This window comes from Phytophthora sojae (genome assembly GCF_000149755.1).
Source record: "Phytophthora sojae unplaced genomic scaffold PHYSOscaffold_3, whole genome shotgun sequence".
Taxonomy (NCBI): domain Eukaryota; phylum Oomycota; class Peronosporomycetes; order Peronosporales; family Peronosporaceae; genus Phytophthora; species Phytophthora sojae.
Window position 1 is genome coordinate 5,658,197 of NW_009258117.1, and position 22,289 is coordinate 5,680,485.

At 53.8% G+C, this 22,289-nt stretch overlaps 6 protein-coding genes and 14 non-coding genes across 20 annotated transcripts; 16 read left to right on the top strand and 4 right to left on the bottom strand.

Annotated features, from left to right (window-relative positions):
• Positions 1 to 2,077: 2,077 nt before the first annotated feature.
• PHYSODRAFT_329113 (hypothetical protein) lies at positions 2,078 to 2,365 on the top strand (the record flags this gene model as incomplete). The annotated part of the gene is made up of 2 exons (XM_009525503.1): positions 2,078 to 2,096; positions 2,169 to 2,365. The coding sequence occupies 2 exons, from the start codon at positions 2,078 to 2,080 to the stop codon at positions 2,363 to 2,365; spliced, it is 216 nt and encodes a 71-aa protein (XP_009523798.1).
• A 2,852-nt stretch (positions 2,366 to 5,217) lies between these two features.
• On the top strand, positions 5,218 to 5,290 carry PHYSODRAFT_t732. The gene has a single exon. It is a non-coding gene; the product is annotated as a tRNA-Arg (tRNA).
• A 402-nt stretch (positions 5,291 to 5,692) lies between these two features.
• On the top strand, positions 5,693 to 5,764 carry PHYSODRAFT_t733. Its single transcript has one exon. It is a non-coding gene; the product is annotated as a tRNA-Pro (tRNA).
• A 334-nt stretch (positions 5,765 to 6,098) lies between these two features.
• On the top strand, positions 6,099 to 6,170 carry PHYSODRAFT_t734. Its single transcript has one exon. It is a non-coding gene; the product is annotated as a tRNA-Pro (tRNA).
• A 325-nt stretch (positions 6,171 to 6,495) lies between these two features.
• PHYSODRAFT_t735 lies at positions 6,496 to 6,567 on the top strand. The gene has a single exon. It is a non-coding gene; the product is annotated as a tRNA-Pro (tRNA).
• A 334-nt stretch (positions 6,568 to 6,901) lies between these two features.
• On the top strand, positions 6,902 to 6,973 carry PHYSODRAFT_t736. Its single transcript has one exon. It is a non-coding gene; the product is annotated as a tRNA-Pro (tRNA).
• A 334-nt stretch (positions 6,974 to 7,307) lies between these two features.
• On the top strand, positions 7,308 to 7,379 carry PHYSODRAFT_t737. The gene has a single exon. It is a non-coding gene; the product is annotated as a tRNA-Pro (tRNA).
• A 335-nt stretch (positions 7,380 to 7,714) lies between these two features.
• Positions 7,715 to 7,786, top strand: PHYSODRAFT_t738. Its single transcript has one exon. It is a non-coding gene; the product is annotated as a tRNA-Pro (tRNA).
• Positions 7,787 to 8,110: 324 nt separating this feature from the next.
• PHYSODRAFT_t739 lies at positions 8,111 to 8,182 on the top strand. Its single transcript has one exon. It is a non-coding gene; the product is annotated as a tRNA-Pro (tRNA).
• A 335-nt stretch (positions 8,183 to 8,517) lies between these two features.
• PHYSODRAFT_t740 lies at positions 8,518 to 8,589 on the top strand. The gene has a single exon. It is a non-coding gene; the product is annotated as a tRNA-Pro (tRNA).
• Positions 8,590 to 8,914: 325 nt separating this feature from the next.
• PHYSODRAFT_t741 lies at positions 8,915 to 8,986 on the top strand. Its single transcript has one exon. It is a non-coding gene; the product is annotated as a tRNA-Pro (tRNA).
• Positions 8,987 to 9,320: 334 nt separating this feature from the next.
• Positions 9,321 to 9,392, top strand: PHYSODRAFT_t742. The gene has a single exon. It is a non-coding gene; the product is annotated as a tRNA-Pro (tRNA).
• A 335-nt stretch (positions 9,393 to 9,727) lies between these two features.
• PHYSODRAFT_t743 lies at positions 9,728 to 9,799 on the top strand. Its single transcript has one exon. It is a non-coding gene; the product is annotated as a tRNA-Pro (tRNA).
• Positions 9,800 to 10,133: 334 nt separating this feature from the next.
• PHYSODRAFT_t744 lies at positions 10,134 to 10,205 on the top strand. The gene has a single exon. It is a non-coding gene; the product is annotated as a tRNA-Pro (tRNA).
• A 334-nt stretch (positions 10,206 to 10,539) lies between these two features.
• Positions 10,540 to 10,611, top strand: PHYSODRAFT_t745. The gene has a single exon. It is a non-coding gene; the product is annotated as a tRNA-Pro (tRNA).
• An 879-nt stretch (positions 10,612 to 11,490) lies between these two features.
• Positions 11,491 to 12,201, bottom strand: PHYSODRAFT_329114 (necrosis inducing-like protein NPP1 type; the record flags this gene model as incomplete). Its single annotated transcript, XM_009525504.1, has 1 exon — positions 11,491 to 12,201. The coding sequence occupies one exon, from the start codon at positions 12,199 to 12,201 to the stop codon at positions 11,491 to 11,493; it is 711 nt and encodes a 236-aa protein (XP_009523799.1).
• Positions 12,202 to 14,051: 1,850 nt separating this feature from the next.
• Positions 14,052 to 15,746, top strand: PHYSODRAFT_313448 (hypothetical protein; the record flags this gene model as incomplete). Its single annotated transcript, XM_009525505.1, has 2 exons — positions 14,052 to 15,513; positions 15,736 to 15,746. 2 exons carry the CDS (start codon positions 14,052 to 14,054, stop codon positions 15,744 to 15,746), a joined length of 1,473 nt encoding a protein of 490 aa, XP_009523800.1.
• Positions 15,747 to 16,370: 624 nt separating this feature from the next.
• On the bottom strand, positions 16,371 to 16,529 carry PHYSODRAFT_493817 (hypothetical protein; the record flags this gene model as incomplete). Its single annotated transcript, XM_009525506.1, has 1 exon — positions 16,371 to 16,529. A coding segment is annotated over one exon (159 nt), but the record flags the coding sequence as incomplete, so codon positions are not given.
• Positions 16,530 to 16,765: 236 nt separating this feature from the next.
• Positions 16,766 to 18,687, bottom strand: PHYSODRAFT_345608 (hypothetical protein; the record flags this gene model as incomplete). The annotated part of the gene is made up of 4 exons (XM_009525507.1): positions 18,300 to 18,687; positions 17,395 to 17,721; positions 17,110 to 17,312; positions 16,766 to 17,039 (listed from the first exon to the last, which is right to left on the bottom strand). The coding sequence occupies exons 1-4, from the start codon at positions 18,660 to 18,662 to the stop codon at positions 16,766 to 16,768; spliced, it is 1,167 nt and encodes a 388-aa protein (XP_009523802.1). The 5' UTR covers positions 18,663 to 18,687.
• A 772-nt stretch (positions 18,688 to 19,459) lies between these two features.
• Positions 19,460 to 20,833, bottom strand: PHYSODRAFT_354365 (hypothetical protein; the record flags this gene model as incomplete). The annotated part of the gene is made up of 2 exons (XM_009525508.1): positions 19,818 to 20,833; positions 19,460 to 19,741 (listed from the first exon to the last, which is right to left on the bottom strand). Coding segments are annotated over exons 1-2 (882 nt in total), but the record flags the coding sequence as incomplete, so codon positions are not given.
• Between the last annotated feature and the right edge of the window lie 1,456 nt (positions 20,834 to 22,289).

Genomic DNA, 22,289 nt, shown 5'->3' on the forward strand with positions numbered 1-22,289 from the left:
GATCCCCTTTTTACATGTTTCTTTAGTGGATGGGCTTTGGTCGGCTTTGGTTCGTACGGAAGGTATTATGCCACCAACCGCTATTAACAAGCGATACGCGACTTAACCCCTCTAGCCCCATATTCTGTATCCTACAGAATAAGCATTTCGACAGGATTTAATATCCAGCAAACTTGGTTTCCGCGAAAAACTTCGCATATAGCTTTTTTGTATAGTGAGTAATCAGCCCATCATTCCTGTTGGATCTGTGATGGGTAGATAGACGGGGATTCTTCTGCAGCTATAGAAGGACGAGTATAAATCCCCAACAGGTTGGAAAATTGGGGTGTAAGGCCATAGTGACCGTTTGGCACCCAATCGCGGTGCCTTTCACTTCGGAACGAGAAACCGCCCTGACCAGACGTACCTCGAGCTCTACACGTGGTAGTGATGCTAAAGGTAAGCAAGTCTATTTACAGTCTGTTCGATATATTGTCTAAGGTCAGTCTGGAATTGTATTCAAGCGCGCGCGAGCCCATAGTGCGCCGTGCGAGGCGGTGCTGCCGGCTACCACTAAGTATCGAGACGCGCGTTCGTCACTCCTGGACCAACCACCTCCATGAATGCATCCGCAGCGGTAGCAACGGCTTCAACTAGCGCTCCACAGCAGCGCATGCGTCGTTCAGGCGCTTACCAGGTAGGGGATAAACGGCAGATGGAGGCGATGCGATAGAGGGGCTAGATGGAAGCTGCAGACCAACGTGCATTGACTGAATTTATTGTGATGGTACCTACAGAATAGACCTGTCCGGCAGCGATGGATATGACGGATGCTATAGAGCAAACCAGACCAACCCAAGTGGATACAGCAGAAGGTACAGAATAAGGCTTTGTGCTGATTTGAATACGACGGATGCTACAGGGTAAGGCGGCCGTGGAACGGAGTCTACTGAACAAGGGACTTCTAGCAAACGCTTCGACGTACACGGCGCGAAGCCTGGGGTGACCATCGAGAGCGTTTGGCCCGCATGCTACTGTATATTTTGGATGTAGCAGAGCTTATCGATAATACATTCGTATATTACATCTTATGGATACTGTGCGTGCGACGGACATGAGCGAACGCCACAGCGCGATAAAGTGATCACCAGCGCTAGTTAGCAAGACGATGGCGATGATTCGTATGGAGCGAATAGATGCATACACGAAGTCTATCGGAGGAAATAATTGCCCAGTTCCTCCTCACTCCGTTAGTTAGGAACTGGGCAGTTTTTTCCTCCGATAGACTTCGTGTATGCAGTCCTCCTCACTCCTTACTCCTCACTCCGTTAGTTAGGAACTGGGCATTTTTTTCCTCAGCGCCTGGGCCTCACCCGCCGCGTGGCATGAAGGACGGATGGCTGGTGCTGTTAACGCCCCTCGGTTCGGACTCATACCGAGCGTGACAGGTATTGTAGTTCTAAAGGTATTAACGTGTGTGTTACGTTTGTTTCGCCCAATGAGCACACACCATTTTTATCAGATGGTGGATACATTGTTCATCTTTTGTTCATCTTTTGTCCACTTTCGCAGCTATTTTGTGCTGGAAGTGCACGATTGCTGTACCGTCACCCTGTAAAGGGTTGCAATAGCATACCTCCAGCAGTTTTGACGTATACTTTAATCAAGTCATCTTATTCTGTATAATCACTACAGAATAAGGTTGGGGCTAGAAGGGTTAAGGTCAACGGAAATCACGATTCTCGAAGAAAGTCTAAAAAACTGCAAAACGCGCAAAGGCGAATATGTAGCAGCTTTGAAGCTCACAAGTAACTTCGGTATCTTGCGATGTGATGTAGATATTGCACAGAGTGCAACGATACCTATAACGATCACAATAGCCGCATGAAAATCGTTCCTCGTGCCCGTGTGTTCGAAATGGTCATGGGTTTGAAAACAATTATTTTGAAACATGTATCTTCTGAAAGCTTGTATAGCATGTAGAGTGTAGAGCGCTTGCTGCAGATGCATATTGTCTTGTCCGGGGATGATTTGACTGTACAGACCCTCCTTAGACTCGTGACTACCTGTGATGAACACATGGACGGGTGGCGACGTGATGTCGGAAGGATGCCGAGGTACGCCGTGAAAAAGCACGCCTTGAGGGTGGTAAGCAGATATTTATACGCGTACATTTGATGTGGTGTCAGCCAGCGCGCTGCGGTGGCAAGGAGTCAAGAGCAATGCAGCTACAGCCGAGGATCTGGAGAGTACAACCTCCATTGTGGCTGTTGGTCGTCGAGGGCCCCGGCCCCAGATCGCGGTGGACAAGCACCGCCGACGGTCAACGCCTCAGCGCGCGGCGTTGGAGCCGAGACCAACTATGGCCTCGATAAAGTCGCCCTGAAACCTTGGAGCCCGTCTCAACGTCCTGGTGTGCCTTGGGAACACTGACGTTGCCGCTCTTCGGGTGCATGGAGCCGTAGATCGCGCTGCCCTTCGTTCACCGCGCCTACCGTGCTGTACACAGCGCTGCTGATGTCGCTACGCCGTACACCACCCCATGCAGCGCTTGCGCGTCCATATCCGTGTCCGTGTTGAGGCCGGTGGGCACGAGTTCATGACGCTGCTACTGACCGCCGGCAATGTCGCTGCTGCTGAATTGCTGTAGGGTCGAACGCAAAGTGATAAGGCCACACCACATTGCCCGCGGTGACCTTGTCCGTGCTCGTCGGCTTCTGTTGTCGCTTCCTCAGATGGCAAATTCTCTAAATTTAGAGCAGGCCGCGACTAACGAATCCTTATTGACCTATGGTACTGTAGTTATACGCTTTTCATTCAATCGGAAATACTCATCTCGTGTGTTTTTTTTCCTCCCGACGCATGACCATTGGACCAGTTTTAGGGGAAATGAGCCGAGATACATGTACTTCCGCCTTGATTGCTCGTCAACCATCAGTTCAATTGTCGATACCGGAGTACGAGGCGATGATCAAGACGCGTACCTACACAGCGACATTAGCCTCGCATTCTAAATCGCTTTTCTGCGTTCCGCAGTATGAGCCCAAGCTACAAAAAGTGTTGACCTTACGTCGCGTATCGCTTGTTAAAAGGCGGTCATCCCGTCGACCTACATGTACGTCCGGATCAAACATCATTTCGCATACGAGAGACTGTTCAAGCTTACGAATTATTTTTCGGAAATATTTTGTTTTTGGTATTGACTTGCAGGTTGATTTTGGAAGCCTCAACCACGCCGCCTGTATTTGTGAACGCATATGTTGTTGTATGGCCGAAAACTCTCCTGCTAAATTGTTGGCTCATTTTGCTTCAAAAGTACGAGAGCGCGTGATTCGAGGTGGACCATGGTGTCATCGCGTTTCTCGAAAGGGTGTGTGGTAAGTTGTTCCTGTTTAATTTGCGTGGTTGTGGTTAGAAACGTTTTATATTTTGTATGGTATCATGCAGTGGAGAAACGTCAGAGACACATTCAACCACATTGGCAAGAAGGCCACGATATCTAAGATCGCTAGGGACCTGTTATAACCGGGGTATACCTCCCTCTATGAATGTCACCATGCGAATACCACATATAACTACCAACAATAGAAGCTATTCGTCCTTGAAGACATCGTTGTTTTCATGAAAAGCACGGATCGAACTTATTGTTGCTCCGGCAAGCTAAGGACTTTCAGCGTCTGTTCCAGGATCACGCATCTAGTATCCTTTTCAACTTCTCCACATGATGTCCACCCGAAATCTGCCTCCTATGCGTCTAATTGGGGGCAAGTCCCCTTATAATTACGTCTGTTTACAGGAAACAAATCAACGTTTTAGAAGAGATTAGGGTTTATATATCATAGAGTTTCCGGGGCCGAAAACATGCATTTTACCCGTATTTAAGAACCAAATGGGGATGCTACCTTCAACTGCGTTGACGTAATCATACAGTGCCACCTTTTAAAGTAGATACGACTTGACATCCTGATAGCTACGCGAAACTGGATGTTCCAACAGAATTAACAACTCATCCGCCAAAATTTGTTAATGGCACAATACGCTAAGTAGTGCCTCGAGGCACAGGTGCCGCACGTGCTCCTTAAGATGGTGTCGTGGGGTTCTGCCGACCGGGGAATTATCTTGCGGATGAGTCGTCTAATTGCTGACTGAACTGTGTGGCCAGCTGGCCAATCGTGCTTAGTGGGTGAGATCCTCCCTCCCCCCTCCCTGCAACCGTACCTACAGATTACAAACCTATGCTTGTGCATTCGATTCTTTTTTGGTAAACAAGTATCTTACTTTCATTATATGATGCCACACGACCTGCCTCCAAACACGGAGTCTAATACGACACGCTGCGAAAAAGTGAATGAGGGATACATCGGTTATGTAGTACCTTGCAAAATACGGGAACTAAGGGGTTAATAAGGAAACGTTACATTGCATAACCGTTTTTGATTTAAAATCTATAAGGAAATAATTATACGACTTGTTAAAGTGTACAGCCCACTTTAAAAACTGTGAGCATGCACAGTTCAACCCAACATATTAAGTATTTGATCAGACTGACATGTGAACCAGATCTGACGGTAATGCTACATGTTTGCTGTTATTTATGGTATATCCCCTTGACGCGTCCAAGTGTAATGAGACACCTATCCATCAATGGAGCTCTACCAAAACCCACACACACTCGATATTTGCTACGGTCATAAACATGGCGTATTTATCGTAGCAAATCCGTTGCAATTTGTGTAAACGAGTTTGACGTCTCCACAAATTGCGTCGAGCGCAAATGATGCGTACCACTATTTTGGTACAACTTCCAATCACCGGTCAGTACATTCACGCACTGTCCACGGGTTGGGCGCATTCATGCGCTCCAAGCTCCGCGTCAGCGCACAAGCCGTTGACAGTCGAGCCAACGGAAGAGGCTGAGGGCTTACTATTATACCAACCAAGTTGGTTGTACGTGCAAGTTCACCTACGCATTGTTTGTCTAATGAGCTGACTGGCCACAGCACGACACGGCCACTACCGGTAGCCAGCATGTACGATGAGTGAGTGTAGCCATGCATTTAGCACTCAAATATGTTGTTTTTGGTCGGTATCATAGGTTGTAGCAAACACGACGTAAATTTGGACATATTTGATACATAAATTGCGATTTGCGACAGCGTTTGTGTTAGTTTTGGAAGAGTTCCAATCTCACAATTCTAATAGATTTTATAACATTCGATATGTCTCCGATGTCTAAACGCGCGGCTGGCGCAATGGATAGCGTATCAGACTTCGAATCGGGGGGTTGCGGGTTCGAGTCCCGCGTCGCGTACATTTTCGGTTATACAACACAGTTTTTTAACTAACGAAAATTCCCAAATAATACCCCTTACACGTATAGTACCCTCCAAAGCGTAACCCACTGCGTAGCCCAGAGTTACATGGTTACTTCAATACAAATATCAAGTATAATTTTGTGGTCTTATTGTCGAAAGCATATTTATGCGCAGGCCAGCACATCGGTCGACACGCTCGGAATGACCGGCACCGTGTCGAAAATAAAGAGCCTCGTTGCGTGGGCGGGGAGGGTCGGAGACGCGAGCTGAGGGTCGGCATGGTTCGGCATGGTTCGGCATGGCGACGGCGAGTGTGAGTGGATGCGTTTGATGCGTGTGTGATGTGTGTAGGAGGCGTGCTGGCGGCGCGACATGTGGGGGTGTTGGTACGTCCGCGTGGCCTTGTGGTCTAGTGGTATGATTCTCGCTTAGGGTGCGAGAGGTCCCGGATTCGATCTCCGGCAAGGCCCTGCTCTTTGTTTGGCCTTTTTTGACGTCTCCTGTCCGCGCTCGTTTCGGCTGCCACACGCTTGCTGGCGGGTCCGATGACAGCCCTGCTGCGTCCTGGCGCGGCTGGCAGGCCAGCACATCGGTCGACACGCTCGGAATGACCGGCACCGTGTCGAAAATAAAGAGCCTCGTTGCGTGGGCGGGGAGGGTCGGAGACGCGAGCTGAGGGTCGGCATGGTTCGGCATGGTTCGGCATGGCGACGGCGAGTGTGAGTGGATGCGTTTGATGCGTGTGTGATGTGTGTAGGAGGCGTGCTGGCGGCGCGACATGTGGGGGTGTTGGTACGTCCGCGTGGCCTTGTGGTCTAGTGGTATGATTCTCGCTTAGGGTGCGAGAGGTCCCGGATTCGATCTCCGGCAAGGCCCTGCTCTTTGTTTGGCCTTTTTTTGACGTCTCCTGTCCGCGCTCGTTTCGGCTGCCACACGCTTGCTGGCGGGTCCGATGACAGCCCTGCTGCGTCCTGGCGCGGCTGGCAGGCCAGCACATCGGTCGACACGCTCGGAATGACCGGCACCGTGTCGAAAATAAAGAGCCTCGTTGCGTGGGCGGGGAGGGTCGGAGACGCGAGCTGAGGGTCGGCATGGTTCGGCATGGCGACGGCGAGTGTGAGTGGATGCGTTTGATGCGTGTGTGATGTGTGTAGGAGGCGTGCTGGCGGCGCGACATGTGGGGGTGTTGGTACGTCCGCGTGGCCTTGTGGTCTAGTGGTATGATTCTCGCTTAGGGTGCGAGAGGTCCCGGATTCGATCTCCGGCAAGGCCCTGCTCTTTGTTTGGCCTTTTTTGACGTCTCCTGTCCGCGCTCGTTTCGGCTGCCACACGCTTGCTGGCGGGTCCGATGACAACCCTGCTGCGTCCTGGCGCGGCTGGCAGGCCAGCACATCGGTCGACACGCTCGGAATGACCGGCACCGTGTCGAAAATAAAGAGCCTCGTTGCGTGGGCGGGGAGGGTCGGAGACGCGAGCTGAGGGTCGGCATGGTTCGGCATGGTTCGGCATGGCGACGGCGAGTGTGAGTGGATGCGTTTGATGCGTGTGTGATGTGTGTAGGAGGCGTGCTGGCGGCGCGACATGTGGGGGTGTTGGTACGTCCGCGTGGCCTTGTGGTCTAGTGGTATGATTCTCGCTTAGGGTGCGAGAGGTCCCGGATTCGATCTCCGGCAAGGCCCTGCTCTTTGTTTGGCCTTTTTTGACGTCTCCTGTCCGCGCTCGTTTCGGCTGCCACACGCTTGCTGGCGGGTCCGATGACAACCCTGCTGCGTCCTGGCGCGGCTGGCAGGCCAGCACATCGGTCGACACGCTCGGAATGACCGGCACCGTGTCGAAAATAAAGAGCCTCGTTGCGTGGGCGGGGAGGGTCGGAGACGCGAGCTGAGGGTCGGCATGGTTCGGCATGGTTCGGCATGGCGACGGCGAGTGTGAGTGGATGCGTTTGATGCGTGTGTGATGTGTGTAGGAGGCGTGCTGGCGGCGCGACATGTGGGGGTGTTGGTACGTCCGCGTGGCCTTGTGGTCTAGTGGTATGATTCTCGCTTAGGGTGCGAGAGGTCCCGGATTCGATCTCCGGCAAGGCCCTGCTCTTTGTTTGGCCTTTTTTTTACGTCTCCTGTCCGCGCTCGTTTCGGCTGCCACACGCTTGCTGGCGGGTCCGATGACAACCCTGCTGCGTCCTGGCGCGGCTGGCAGGCCAGCACATCGGTCGACACGCTCGGAATGACCGGCACCGTGTCGAAAATAAAGAGCCTCGTTGCGTGGGCGGGGAGGGTCGGAGACGCGAGCTGAGGGTCGGCATGGTTCGGCATGGTTCGGCATGGCGACGGCGAGTGTGAGTGGATGCGTTTGATGCGTGTGTGATGTGTGTAGGAGGCGTGCTGGCGGCGCGACATGTGGGGGTGTTGGTACGTCCGCGTGGCCTTGTGGTCTAGTGGTATGATTCTCGCTTAGGGTGCGAGAGGTCCCGGATTCGATCTCCGGCAAGGCCCTGCTCTTTGTTTGGCCTTTTTTGACGTCTCCTGTCCGCGCTCGTTTCGGCTGCCACACGCTTGCTGGCGGGTCCGATGACAGCCCTGCTGCGTCCTGGCGCGGCTGGCAGGCCAGCACATCGGTCGACACGCTCGGAATGACCGGCACCGTGTCGAAAATAAAGAGCCTCGTTGCGTGGGCGGGGAGGGTCGGAGACGCGAGCTGAGGGTCGGCATGGTTCGGCATGGCGACGGCGAGTGTGAGTGGATGCGTTTGATGCGTGTGTGATGTGTGTAGGAGGCGTGCTGGCGGCGCGACATGTGGGGGTGTTGGTACGTCCGCGTGGCCTTGTGGTCTAGTGGTATGATTCTCGCTTAGGGTGCGAGAGGTCCCGGATTCGATCTCCGGCAAGGCCCTGCTCTTTGTTTGGCCTTTTTTTTACGTCTCCTGTCCGCGCTCGTTTCGGCTGCCACACGCTTGCTGGCGGGTCCGATGACAGCCCTGCTGCGTCCTGGCGCGGCTGGCAGGCCAGCACATCGGTCGACACGCTCGGAATGACCGGCACCGTGTCGAAAATAAAGAGCCTCGTTGCGTGGGCGGGGAGGGTCGGAGACGCGAGCTGAGGGTCGGCATGGTTCGGCATGGTTCGGCATGGCGACGGCGAGTGTGAGTGGATGCGTTTGATGCGTGTGTGATGTGTGTAGGAGGCGTGCTGGCGGCGCGACATGTGGGGGTGTTGGTACGTCCGCGTGGCCTTGTGGTCTAGTGGTATGATTCTCGCTTAGGGTGCGAGAGGTCCCGGATTCGATCTCCGGCAAGGCCCTGCTCTTTGTTTGGCCTTTTTTTGACGTCTCCTGTCCGCGCTCGTTTCGGCTGCCACACGCTTGCTGGCGGGTCCGATGACAGCCCTGCTGCGTCCTGGCGCGGCTGGCAGGCCAGCACATCGGTCGACACGCTCGGAATGACCGGCACCGTGTCGAAAATAAAGAGCCTCGTTGCGTGGGCGGGGAGGGTCGGAGACGCGAGCTGAGGGTCGGCATGGTTCGGCATGGCGACGGCGAGTGTGAGTGGATGCGTTTGATGCGTGTGTGATGTGTGTAGGAGGCGTGCTGGCGGCGCGACATGTGGGGGTGTTGGTACGTCCGCGTGGCCTTGTGGTCTAGTGGTATGATTCTCGCTTAGGGTGCGAGAGGTCCCGGATTCGATCTCCGGCAAGGCCCTGCTCTTTGTTTGGCCTTTTTTGACGTCTCCTGTCCGCGCTCGTTTCGGCTGCCACACGCTTGCTGGCGGGTCCGATGACAGCCCTGCTGCGTCCTGGCGCGGCTGGCAGGCCAGCACATCGGTCGACACGCTCGGAATGACCGGCACCGTGTCGAAAATAAAGAGCCTCGTTGCGTGGGCGGGGAGGGTCGGAGACGCGAGCTGAGGGTCGGCATGGTTCGGCATGGTTCGGCATGGCGACGGCGAGTGTGAGTGGATGCGTTTGATGCGTGTGTGATGTGTGTAGGAGGCGTGCTGGCGGCGCGACATGTGGGGGTGTTGGTACGTCCGCGTGGCCTTGTGGTCTAGTGGTATGATTCTCGCTTAGGGTGCGAGAGGTCCCGGATTCGATCTCCGGCAAGGCCCTGCTCTTTGTTTGGCCTTTTTTTTACGTCTCCTGTCCGCGCTCGTTTCGGCTGCCACACGCTTGCTGGCGGGTCCGATGACAACCCTGCTGCGTCCTGGCGCGGCTGGCAGGCCAGCACATCGGTCGACACGCTCGGAATGACCGGCACCGTGTCGAAAATAAAGAGCCTCGTTGCGTGGGCGGGGAGGGTCGGAGACGCGAGCTGAGGGTCGGCATGGTTCGGCATGGTTCGGCATGGCGACGGCGAGTGTGAGTGGATGCGTTTGATGCGTGTGTGATGTGTGTAGGAGGCGTGCTGGCGGCGCGACATGTGGGGGTGTTGGTACGTCCGCGTGGCCTTGTGGTCTAGTGGTATGATTCTCGCTTAGGGTGCGAGAGGTCCCGGATTCGATCTCCGGCAAGGCCCTGCTCTTTGTTTGGCCTTTTTTGACGTCTCCTGTCCGCGCTCGTTTCGGCTGCCACACGCTTGCTGGCGGGTCCGATGACAGCCCTGCTGCGTCCTGGCGCGGCTGGCAGGCCAGCACATCGGTCGACACGCTCGGAATGACCGGCACCGTGTCGAAAATAAAGAGCCTCGTTGCGTGGGCGGGGAGGGTCGGAGACGCGAGCTGAGGGTCGGCATGGTTCGGCATGGTTCGGCATGGCGACGGCGAGTGTGAGTGGATGCGTTTGATGCGTGTGTGATGTGTGTAGGAGGCGTGCTGGCGGCGCGACATGTGGGGGTGTTGGTACGTCCGCGTGGCCTTGTGGTCTAGTGGTATGATTCTCGCTTAGGGTGCGAGAGGTCCCGGATTCGATCTCCGGCAAGGCCCTGCTCTTTGTTTGGCCTTTTTTGACGTCTCCTGTCCGCGCTCGTTTCGGCTGCCACACGCTTGCTGGCGGGTCCGATGACAACCCTGCTGCGTCCTGGCGCGGCTGGCAGGCCAGCACATCGGTCGACACGCTCGGAATGACCGGCACCGTGTCGAAAATAAAGAGCCTCGTTGCGTGGGCGGGGAGGGTCGGAGACGCGAGCTGAGGGTCGGCATGGTTCGGCATGGTTCGGCATGGCGACGGCGAGTGTGAGTGGATGCGTTTGATGCGTGTGTGATGTGTGTAGGAGGCGTGCTGGCGGCGCGACATGTGGGGGTGTTGGTACGTCCGCGTGGCCTTGTGGTCTAGTGGTATGATTCTCGCTTAGGGTGCGAGAGGTCCCGGATTCGATCTCCGGCAAGGCCCTGCTCTTTGTTTGGCCTTTTTTGACGTCTCCTGTCCGCGCTCGTTTCGGCTGCCACACGCTTGCTGGCGGGTCCGATGACAGCCCTGCTGCGTCCTGGCGCGGCTGGCAGGCCAGCACATCGGTCGACACGCTCGGAATGACCGGCACCGTGTCGAAAATAAAGAGCCTCGTTGCGTGGGCGGGGAGGGTCGGAGACGCGAGCTGAGGGTCGGCATGGTTCGGCATGGTTCGGCATGGCGACGGCGAGTGTGAGTGGATGCGTTTGATGCGTGTGTGATGTGTGTAGGAGGCGTGCTGGCGGCGCGACATGTGGGGGTGTTGGTACGTCCGCGTGGCCTTGTGGTCTAGTGGTCATCTCATAAAGCTACCGTACTTTTACCTTTTTCAAGAAATCGTACGACTCCAACGGACGACTTTGAAAACTAATTCGCTCTATTTTTAATGCTGTGCTGAGACAACCAAAGCGGTATAAGCACTGTTGGGAATTCTACTCTACCTTCCGCTTACGACTATATTTGATAATAATATTACGACCTCCAAAGGCTTACGACTTCGGGTTAGCAAAACGTACGATATTTTAAGTTAACTTATTTTTACGATTGTATTTTATTTTTAATATTAAACGACCGCAACACCGTACGATCTTATCCTTGCGGCTTCATTGTAGCGACTCAACTTAAAAGTTAGGAAAGTCGTACGATTTAGCAAACCAATTATTTTTAAATCGTACGATTCTGCTGTTCTAGTTTTTGTTAATATTCAATCTGAAACGCTAATCGTCCAGAAATAGCTACTTACGTTCGGAAATGTTACAGGTAACATTTAGGTAACATTACCTACTTACGATTTCAAAAATGCTCCTAATCCACTTAGCTAGTTTAATTCCTCGTTCTTCCCTCATCTACCACGGGGAAGCCTTTCCGACTTTCGTCATGAAGTTTCCATCGTTCATGGGTACATTGGCGTCGCCGAAGTTTGCCGTGTTGCTGCTCCCACATAATGAGATCCTGGGCGTCGCCACCCACGTCGGTGCTGTCCAGTGCATGGTTCACGGGCCAGTGACTCTCGTAGTTGACCTTGGCCGTGTTGCCGGTGACGGTGCCGGCTTTTGGTGGAGCGTACTTGGAGTAGCCACTATGCGCCGACGGCGTGACTGCGAGGATCTTGGGGTTGGCAACAGCAGGGTTGTCAATCCACACGACGACGTGTTCCCAGTCGTGACGGTGACCCAGGGTGGTGGACGGCGAGTCCTTGGGGAAGTACCACGAGTACATGATGGCCCAGCGGCCCTTGTACCAGGTGGAGCGGCCGTAGACCTGGGAACCCCAGCCAGAGCCTTTGCAGCCAGCGCTGGGTGCTCCATTCGTCTGAAGGCCGCCACTCGTCTCCCCAGCAGCGTTCACGGCGGGGTACGGATGGCATCCGTTCGTGATGTGGATCTGGGGGTTGAACTTGACGGCAGCTTTTTCAGATACAGTAGCAGGCTTCGGCTGAGCGAATGGGCGCACTTGATCATGGTTAATGGAGCCGGCATCTGCAACAGCAGTGAAAACAGCGACGAGGGTCACGAAGAAGAAGCGGAGGTTCATCGCGAAGAAGTGAGGACCGGAGAACGGGGCTTTGGTGGCTTGTTGTTGGCAAATTTTAGAGTGAGCTACTCGTGCCATGGTATCGAACGACGAGAAGTGAAGACTTGGCGCGATTAGTCCAATGGCTGCCTAGCAGTTCGTTGTCGTCTGATCATGACACGATACCTTTTCATGCGGATGGGCGGGCTAGCTATGCAGTACAGCACCAGGGCTGTGGAAATATAGATTGTTCATTGATTGGCGACTCAGATCTGAAACAATCAATTATTGCGATCTTGACAATCCTAAAAACAAAAGATTGCAATCTAAGTTCTCGCTTGTATTTCCTCTGCTAGGTTCATATTTTTACTCGTTTGGCGGCGCTATCGCCCTAAGATCTTTGCTTATTCGATTGCATACGTGTTAACCTTCAAAAGCCTTGGCAAAAAGCAATGTTGGGTCTTGTATTCATCATGTTGAGCGTGTATTCCGTTCGGGCACCCAATGACCCCTCATTTCCGCATTTCGAAGTAGGAGAAGACACAGAAAGGCTTTGATGAGTCTAGGATCGGTTCCATGGGCTTGGTGTTGCATATTGCTCTACCGGATCACTGGCAAAGGCTCAAAATCAGTAAAGGGACAATATGGGAACGGGATTGTCGACTGAGATCACGGAACAATCAATTATTGTGATTGACAATCTTGACAATATTACAATCGCAATCATATTTTCCACAGCCCTGGTACAGCACTGAGCTATGCAGACTACATTGCAGTCGGTCACCTTTGGATGTGGCTAAAAGTGCGTGCCACGAAGTGGTCACTCCTACTGGGAGCACAGTAGTCGAGGTACTATAACGTTGCACGGAGTCCGTACTACGAACAGAAAAACCAACGAGAAGGATGTGTGGATTGTTGAACCTCGAGTACAGTGCGCGTTGACTGTGTGTACAATTGGTATGTACAGGTCATACTCTACTAGTACGTCTGGCTCACTATCCAGATAGACACCGACCGTCAAATTTGCGGGATCGCGTCCAAGTTGCTTGACCTCGCTAGCTTTGCACGCAGAGCATATCTATCGAGCTGTATCCGCGATATCAAACCACGCCCAGCTTCTGTAGATTTTAACGCAAGACAGAGAAACGCCGCTGCATGACGACTATGTTCCCGCTACACACCGTGCATTGACCCTAAGGACGGCGCTGAACCAAATTGTTTTGTAGCAAAAGCTTTCGGTGATCAAACACTGATGACGTGTGGAAAGTCTCCAAAAGTGGCTTGCAAAGGCACTTGGGATCCTATTTGGTACTTGAATGTCGCTGCCCTAACATACATGTGTGCCTTGTGCCGCCACCCGTTCTCGAGCACCTATCATTATAAATCCTACGATGTTGAACTAGAGTATCTTACTCATTCAGTTGTGCATTTGTTGTCATTCTAGCACCTGTACATGTGGTTGAAGTCACAACTCGTGCGACTAGTCGAAATGCCGTAATCCTACTATGAACTATCTGAAGTACACCAGTTTAGTATGCAGTATGCCGCGCAATGCAGAGTGGGGTAGACAATCTCTAGTAGTTACACTTCATGCAGCACGGACTTCATCGCCGTCACCGTGGACACGCTCTGCGCGCAGGTCTATGGTGCCCGTCAGCATGGCCACCTACATGTCGACTACGAGGGCGCCGGTCATTGTTTTGCGCTATTCGAATTGAAAAAGCAAGAGTGAACCTCATGCATTTACCATTGGACTTTGGCGTCTGCGTTGTAAATGTAAATATAGCAATACGCACTAGTATAAATAGTAGCTTGTAAGACTCGTTTCTCTTTTTCGGTGATTGAGCCTTTCTTCAGCTTCAGGCAGTGGCATGGGTGGCCTTTTCTCCAGGAACTCGGTGGTTCCCCACCAGCCCCTCTCCATTGTCGCGGCCAGTGCAGTGCCTCAAAACACGAAGACCAAGAGAAACAAGCATCACAAATTCAACACCTTGGTACCAGAACCACAAGGGCCTGCTCATGCTTCACAGACCTCAACTCAAAACCCAGCCGCCTCCAAGTTTTCAGCAAGCAATGAACCTCTGACTCGTGCTGACCTCCGGGTGCAGTTTCTCAAGGCTGTGAAGCGTGGTAACGTTGCCGAGATGGCTGACTTATTGCAGCGGTACCAACAGCCAAGGTCACTGAGCCCAGACTCGCACGAGGATGAGAGAGAAGAAGGCATCGAAGAGTTGGTCAACATCCGAGGCATGTGGGAAAGCACTCCGCTCATCTCGGCTACGCAGTACGCGCACTGTGAAGCTGCGCTGTGGTTGCTGAGTCACGGTGCCAAGCCGCACGCTAGCAACGAGAAATCCGTGACGGCGCTCTTGCTGGCTAGTCTGGAGGGTCTGACTCCTGTCGTTGTGGAGCTTCTTAGAACCGTGAAACAACCAACATCAGAAGTGCCGACAATCGACAAGCAAGTCGGCGTTGTGTACAATCCGGCTGCAGACGTCAACGTACGCTTAAGCCCTCTTTTAGCAGCGAGCATGAACGGCCACGTTGAAATAGCTAGACTCTTACTGGACCACGGCGCTACTGTGAACCAGCAAGTACTGACCACGGTTGGCGCAGGAACATCAGCGAGCACCACTTTTTCCCGGGGATCATCAGCTTTACTACTTGCTTCGAGATATGGACATGGTGAGGTGGTGGCTCTACTTCTACAGCGAAAAGCAGACTATACTTTGGTAGACGAAACAACAGATTCTTCACCGTTGTTGTCAGCATGCGAGCATGGCCACGAGGAGTGCGCACTATTACTTCTTGAAGCGATGACATCGCAGAGCAAGACTCCGCTCTCCAGTAACACTGAGACCGAGAGGTGGCAAGTTCCCAACCACCAAGGCTTTACGCCACTGCACTTTGCAGCCGCGAACGGGTTGCTTCGTGTGTGCGAGGCCTTGCTGTCAGCTCTAAAAGACCAGCAGAATAGCCTTGAAGACGAGGTACTGGCGGCAGCTTTTGTGAATGCCCGGGCTGGAGCCCGACGAGAGAGCGCATTACTCCACGCAGTTCGGAAACGACAGCATGAAGTGGCTCGACTACTGTTGGAAGCGGGTGCGGATGCAGAGCTTGCCGACCGAGGCGGGAACACCGCGACGCAGGTGCTTGCTCGCAATAAGCAAGATGCACTGCTTCTATTGTGCGAGGCCGCCATCAGCAAATCGCAGCGTCAGCTTTCGAGAGAGTCCCCCACCGTGGAAGGCATACTCCTCTCCACAGATTCCGGACCACACAAAGAAGAAGAGCTTCGATCAGCCGAGTCTCACGCTCCGGACGCCAGTGCAGGTACCGATGCTTGCATAGACGGCGATGAACGATGAGTGCTATCTGTTGCAGGTCATCTTTGAAAATGCTGTAAGATTTATCTGTTAGAGAATGCAAACGCAAATGCAAACTTAAGGTCGTGTTCGCGATGCCCTTAAAACAGCGTTTTGAAGGCGATAATGAGGTTTTGGGAGAACACGATTGTGGCAAAACAACGTTTGAGCTTCTAAACGACGCTTACAGAGCTGTTTTGAAGATCAGGCCATGCTACCACGAGACAAAAGAGACCCGTGACATTACCAATAAGTACCACTAATCTGGTACATCCAATCTGATGCAGTCGGTAGCTGCAGTTTAGGCCCTGGCGTGCCCCCTAGGAAAAGGGCGGTGCCCCCCTAGAAAAAGGCTCTCGTTACGCCCCTGACCCGAAGTGTTCGAGTCCCGAGACGGATACCGATTGCCTGAAGTACTAGAGCCCCGAGACGGCCATCGAGTACATGTCGTACTTAAGGTACTAGAGCCCCACTCCCAGTACGTAAAGTACTAGATCCCCGAGATTGACATGTTGTAAACCCCTAATATTTTCCCTTAGCTGGCAAAACAGGTTTTCGGGTTCGAAAACCAATGGTGTTCGTGAACTCTTGGGTTTTTATGCGGAGGGTAAACACCTGGCGATTGTACTGTATTGCACAGCTAACAAGCTGTCCACTTCAACATTTCAGCGCAGCTACTGCACTTGCTACGCTAGACATGGACCAGCTCGATGCAACTCGCGCCACCACGAAGGAGGGTCAACCGGGACAACTTCGTGCTAAGTGGGAGCTCTACGGGGAGTTTGATCTCCTCGAGCGCTTCGTGGACGCACGCAAGGTACCGGCTTAGAGCGCGTCGAAGGCACCTACATCCATTCGGAAATGGTCTCGAAAGAGCAATCGATTCCCCGACGCGTGGAACAGCTGCAAAGAACCCGTTGTTGTAAGCCCCAGCTTCCTCCCGACGCGATCATGCTGCTCTTTCCGCGTAGAGTGCCCAAAAAGTAGAGGGCCCCACACAACTACGAGAAGCAGCAACAGCTCAGAACGGAGTCCATTTGGTGTCTGTAAGAGCGCCTTTGCTGATGTCCGCAAAGGCCAGCTTGCGAACACGAAAAGAGCCGAATATTCTTCTTGATTCTTTGCGAAAAACAGGGGGTAGAACAAGCCCGAAACTTGAGTTTAATCGAAATTTAATCGAAACTTTACCTACCGCGAACACGACCTTAAGCTTCGGTAGCTTACTTCGTTTGGTTCAATATCTGCTGCATTAGCACGTTCTGTACTTCAGCATAGATGCGTCCAGTCGCCTTGGCGTAGGAACCGAGTATGAGCTCGGAAAGAACGCCAATTTCCTCCGAGTGTGTACCATCATCGTCTGGATCAGTGAGCGGCGAGCGTGATTGATCGCTGTCAGCATCTTCGTCGTCTACCGCACTAATCGTTGGGTTGAGTTGGGTCACCGTTCGCAGGATACAGCCACTATCGTGGCCAGGAAGTGCCTCAATCTTCGTCCTGCCAAACATCAAGCCTCAGTTTGGTCCAGAAGCCAACCGATAGCATTGGCGTTGACACTCCTACTTACCACCCCTTCTCCAGCACTTTGAATGCACTCTTTGTGCCTCGCTTCGCCCGGACTTCTCCTTCTGAAATCCAGTTCATCGACACAAAATCAGACGCGAGGATCCTCTTGAAAGCAGTGGTTGATCTAATCTCCGCTGAGCGCTCTCCAACGGGGAACGAGTACGTCGTCGTCGCGAACATCGAGTTATCTGAAGTCTCAACCTCCTAAACACACGGCCAACAACTCAGCGTTAGCTTACAACGCGTGGGCATAGCTCCAGTGACGCGTGGATAGAACGACTCTTACACAACGCATGCCCCCCATTTTCGTGAGATTGCTGGCGTCGGAGAGGAATGCCCAAATGACCCCCGCCACCGCCTCAAAAGAAAACGGAAATCGTCTCGCCACGAGCATCTCAACGCGTAACACGTCCCCTTTGGGGGCTGTCGGGTCGCGTTTTGACTTGACTCGGACGCTGTGGCAATCTGTTGTGAACTCCGCTACGCCAGTGATTGGCATCACGCGCGCCATACGAAGGTATTCTTTCGCGAGTTCAGCGTGAATCTCCTTGGTGAACGCGTTCGTCGTGAGCTTTCGGCGGCGGCGAGGCTGGCTGGCAGGGTTCTCATCCGCCTAGAGCAATCGACCCACAAGCAACAATACAAATGAGTGAACAGCTCATCCATCCAGCCGAAACGAGCGCTTGCGGATCATTTTCTCGAGTGATTTCGAGAACTCGATCTGTTCACTCAGCTCCTCCCGCAGCCTGGCGTTCTCACTCAGGGATTGCTGGCGTGCGACCGATTGCTGCTGCGCTACGCACTGCCACATGGAGTTGCCCAGCTTGGCGTGGCTCTCCTCACCCACGCGGCTCACCGGCAGATTAGGCCCACTTTTTAGAACATTCAAATTCTAGAAACGGGGCCCGGGCGCTACTTCTGTTTTGTATGCCTTGCGATCAGGGCTGATTTGAATATGTTTGTTCGGCACTAAAAATCTATTTTTCCGCGCTCAACCAGAGGCGCTGTTGTCATCGGTTTCCCCAGATAAAGCTCGGAACTACCTACCAAGATCCAGGGCAGTAGCAGGCAGTGGCGGGGCCACATCAAAAGTGTCGGTAACTACAATTTTTGCAAGTTTCCGTTCTAGATTTAGACCGTTCTAAGAAATGGGCTCGTTTTGCCGGTGAGCCCGTCTTCCAGCTCCCGCACTCGATGTTTCAGGTACTTGAGCTCCTCCTTCTGGTACCGGTTCGAGCCCCGAGCGCTCTCCGGAGTCTCGGCGCGCAGCAGCTTGTCGGTCGTATCCGAACTGCCGCAGCTGGTCTGGCCATCGTCCAGCGACTCCTTCTCCGCCGCCTCGCCCACGTCTCCAACCGCGTAGCCCTCCTCCCAGCCGTCTTCATCGCTGTCATGGACGTTTCCCCCGTTCGGCCACTCCTCTTGGTTGCTGGAGGCAGCGCGGGCTGGAACTTTGCCTTCGTGCTCCGACGGCGCAGAGATCTCCGGGTGCTCTTCCGCGAGAAAGTCGTTGAAGAACTCAAGCATCTCCGAGAACGCGGGGGCCTGGTCCATCGCGTTTCTGGTTCTTTCTTCTCGCTACTCGTCCAAAGGGAAAGTGGAAGATATGCGAGGAACACTCGGCGGGGTCGATCGCGTATCTTCAGATAGTTGCGACGTGTATTTTTCCGACCTCAATGCCGCCGGTGTGAATAACAGCGATGGATGCATTACTGGGGAAAAGCCTACCTACACGACTTTACTGGCCTTATTGACCTCGTTCGCCAGCGACTCCAAGACGGCGTCGAAAATGAACACGACGGTCTTCTCGTAGTTCTCGATGATCAACTCCGTGGTCTGGCCCACGGCCTTGGCCGAATCTGTGAACGAATCGCTCTCACCAATGTTGGGCGTCATTCGAGCGCAGGCGCGGAAGATCGTCGCGTTTTGTGGGTCCTCGCAGGACGGCTCGAAGACGCACCTGCTCATTAATTAACACATCGACACAAAGGGTTAGCACATGGCTACCCACCAGCTTAACTAAAAAATACCGACCATCCTTTCTGGTGGATACGCATCGGCGAGGTGGCGCCTTCGTGTGAGAGCACGCCGTCGCACTCCCACATAAACGTCAGCTTGTTCGTTTCAATATACCGCCGAACAGCGATGTTACCCAAAGTTTGTGTGGATCCGCAGGGGTTGTTCACTGTGCAGTGGCCGAACAGCTCGTTCCCTTGGTTTTGAAGAGCCTGTCGATATCAACAAGAGTGAGAACAGCAAGTCCCATAGCGGCTGCATCACGGACGTACACGCACCATTTGAAAGTTAGCGTGGCCATTCGACCCTGACAGGAAGTCCCAGGCGTGGTCTCCAATGCGCAGAAGGCCGAATGGGATTAGTCTGCTTTCCACAAACTGTAGACACATTTGAGGACCGCACTCCCCCACAGTCTCCATCTCCATGTTCATCTTCCTTCGGTCTACGAGACTGGGCGTGGGCATGCCCGGCTGTTGGAGGAGGAGGTTGCCCACACCATGGCTGTACGAAGACGATATTTGCTTGAATAGATCCCTGTACAACTTCTTTGAGGTGGGCGGCTGGTGGCTGTGAGTTGCTCCGTTCAGCTCTGAGCACTCCGCTTCAATCCCCGATTTCTAAGACCCACAAACACCCACGTCACAATGAGAGAAGCGTAGCAAAACGCATGGCCACTACTGCACTACCACTCACGCTCAGATCTGGAGTCTTCTCCAGCGTGCGCTGCATGGCCTTGACCGACTTGACCTGCTCTCGAACGAGCTGTCGCAGTCGAGCGTTCTCGCCCACAGCCTTCTGCCGCTCCGTCATCATCTGGCTGGAGATGTGCTTCCAGAAGTGGGTCGTGCCCGGCTGCTCCTCGCTCGAGGGCCTGTTCAGGTCCTTGAGCTTCTTATCGAGCTCCGCCGCCACCGCTCGAAGGTGGTCCAGCTCATGCTTGCGTCGCTTCCGCTTGGGCTTGGCAGTCGACGCGGCTGAGTTGTCTGCAGCGGCTGTGGCCCCAGCCTTCCTGTTGCTTGCACTACTGGGAGCAGGAGGCGACGAGGTGCTGGCGGACTCCGACTGGCTGTCGTCGGATGTCGCGGAGACCCTCGAGACGCCGCCGGCGTCGTCGTCCGAGGCGAGCGACTCCATGAACTCCTCGAAGGCCCTCTCAGACGACAGCACGTCTCCACTCAGCACCACATCCACTGAAGGTCCAGATCCGTCATCCCTCGCGCTGCTGCCGGCGTCGATCCCTGTGAGCACGTCCAGCAGCTCCGCCTCCGAGAAGAGCGGCGCCGATGCTTGCATATTGCTCCAAGTCTGTATGAATGACGGTAAAAGTCAGCACAGTGCCTTTCAAAACCAATATTAATTTTGAGCAACGCAAGTTGAAGTGGGCAAGTTAATGTTGGTTTTAGGACACTGACGAGTCATTCAGCGACGCCAGCATACCGTCGAATATGTAGACCACGGAGCGCTTGTAGTTCTCGAGCACAAGCTCCGTGGTCGTGCCGATAGATCCCTCCAAGTTGGTGTCTTCGGGGATGATGGGACTCAGAATCGCACACCGCCGGAAGATGGTGGCGTTGGCGGGGTCTTCCTCTGCGGGCTCGAACACACACCTGCGCCACAAGTTTGTTAATAACAGTGCAGACACGCAACAGCAAGCTAGTGCACCCCAACTAACCATCCTTTTGGCTGGATGCGCGTCTTGGAGTCACCTTGGTGCACGTCCCCTTCGCACTCCCAGATGATCGTCAGCTTATTCGCTTCCACGTACTGCCGCACAGCGACGTTCCCCAGCATTTGCATGGAGCCCACGGCATTGTCCAGTCTGCACCAGCCAAACATCTCATCTCCTTGGTTTTGAACAGCCTTGCACAACATGACATTATTGCAGTGGTTAGACAGTTGAAGCGAAATATTGGACGAACTAAATCTCCGCACCAGCTCGAAATTTGCATGTCCGTTTGTCCCTGTAAGGATCTTCCAGGCTTCTTCCCTGATCTTCTCGAAGCTGAAGGGGACGAGCTTGTTCTCCATGACCTGGAGACACATCCGAAGACCATCGTTGTTGTCCGTTTCAATCTCAATGTTGACCTTCTTACTGCCGCCTAGGCTTGGACTTGGTGTACTGCACTGCGGGAGCATGGTATCCACTCCAGTGCTATACAGAGTCGACAAGTTCCGAAAGAGGTCTCGATAGAGCTCTTTGGGCTGGTCTGGGACCATTGTTGTCTCCTCTGGTTCTGGAAGCACATCCTTTGGCTGTGTAACAAGCACATCACCGCGAATACGTGAGTGGGGCAAACGAGCAGAGATTTTGATCAGATGAATAACTTACGCTTAAGGCAGCAGTCTTTTCAAGCGAGCGCTGCAATGCCTTGAGCGTAGCCATCTGCTCACGAACAAGACCCCGCAGCCGGGCATTCTCCACTGCAGACTTCTGTCGCTGCTCTAGCAAGCGGCTCGAGACGCGCTTCCAGAAAGGGTCAGAGCCAACGTTGCTCTGGTTGTGTGTCTGATTCGGATTTCTGAGCTTCTTCTCCAGCTCCGCGGCAACTGCACGAAGGTGATCAATCTCCTGCTTGGGCGTTTTCCGGCAGCGCTTCGGTCTCTGCGTTGGCGTCGACATGGTCGCCCGCTTGGCGCCGGCATGGGGCTCGAACAGTCCACCTGTCGTCTGTTCTCCTGGCGCCGCTGCCGAATCCACCGATGTGAGCGACTTCATGAACTGCTTAAAGTCATTTTCCGACATGAAGATGCTTCCATCCAGCACCACATTCACCGACGGATCCCATGCGCTGGGCTGCTCCTCAATCCTTACGTTCTGCTTGCGCAGAGACACTTAGATATCAACGCAGAATAGAGTTTCTTCGACTGCAGCACGCGCACCTCGACTCCAACGCCCTCCATTGTGTCGTCCAGTATCGCGAGCAGGTCTAGCAGCTCGGCCTCCGTGAACTTTGGTCGCGCCTGCTGCATTTTCGGTGTCGTTGGCAAGTGGAGGAGTGCCTCCGTGAGAACCTACACTTCTTGCTGTCTGCGTGTCGCTACGCAAGTCGCGCATGGATTACTCCACGTGACTCGCCGGGATCATAATCTCGCCTCGATAGCAACAAGGTGCTCGTGGCTCGCCGCCCGACGAGCCCTCGGACCTTCGTGGCATGGGCCGTGTTG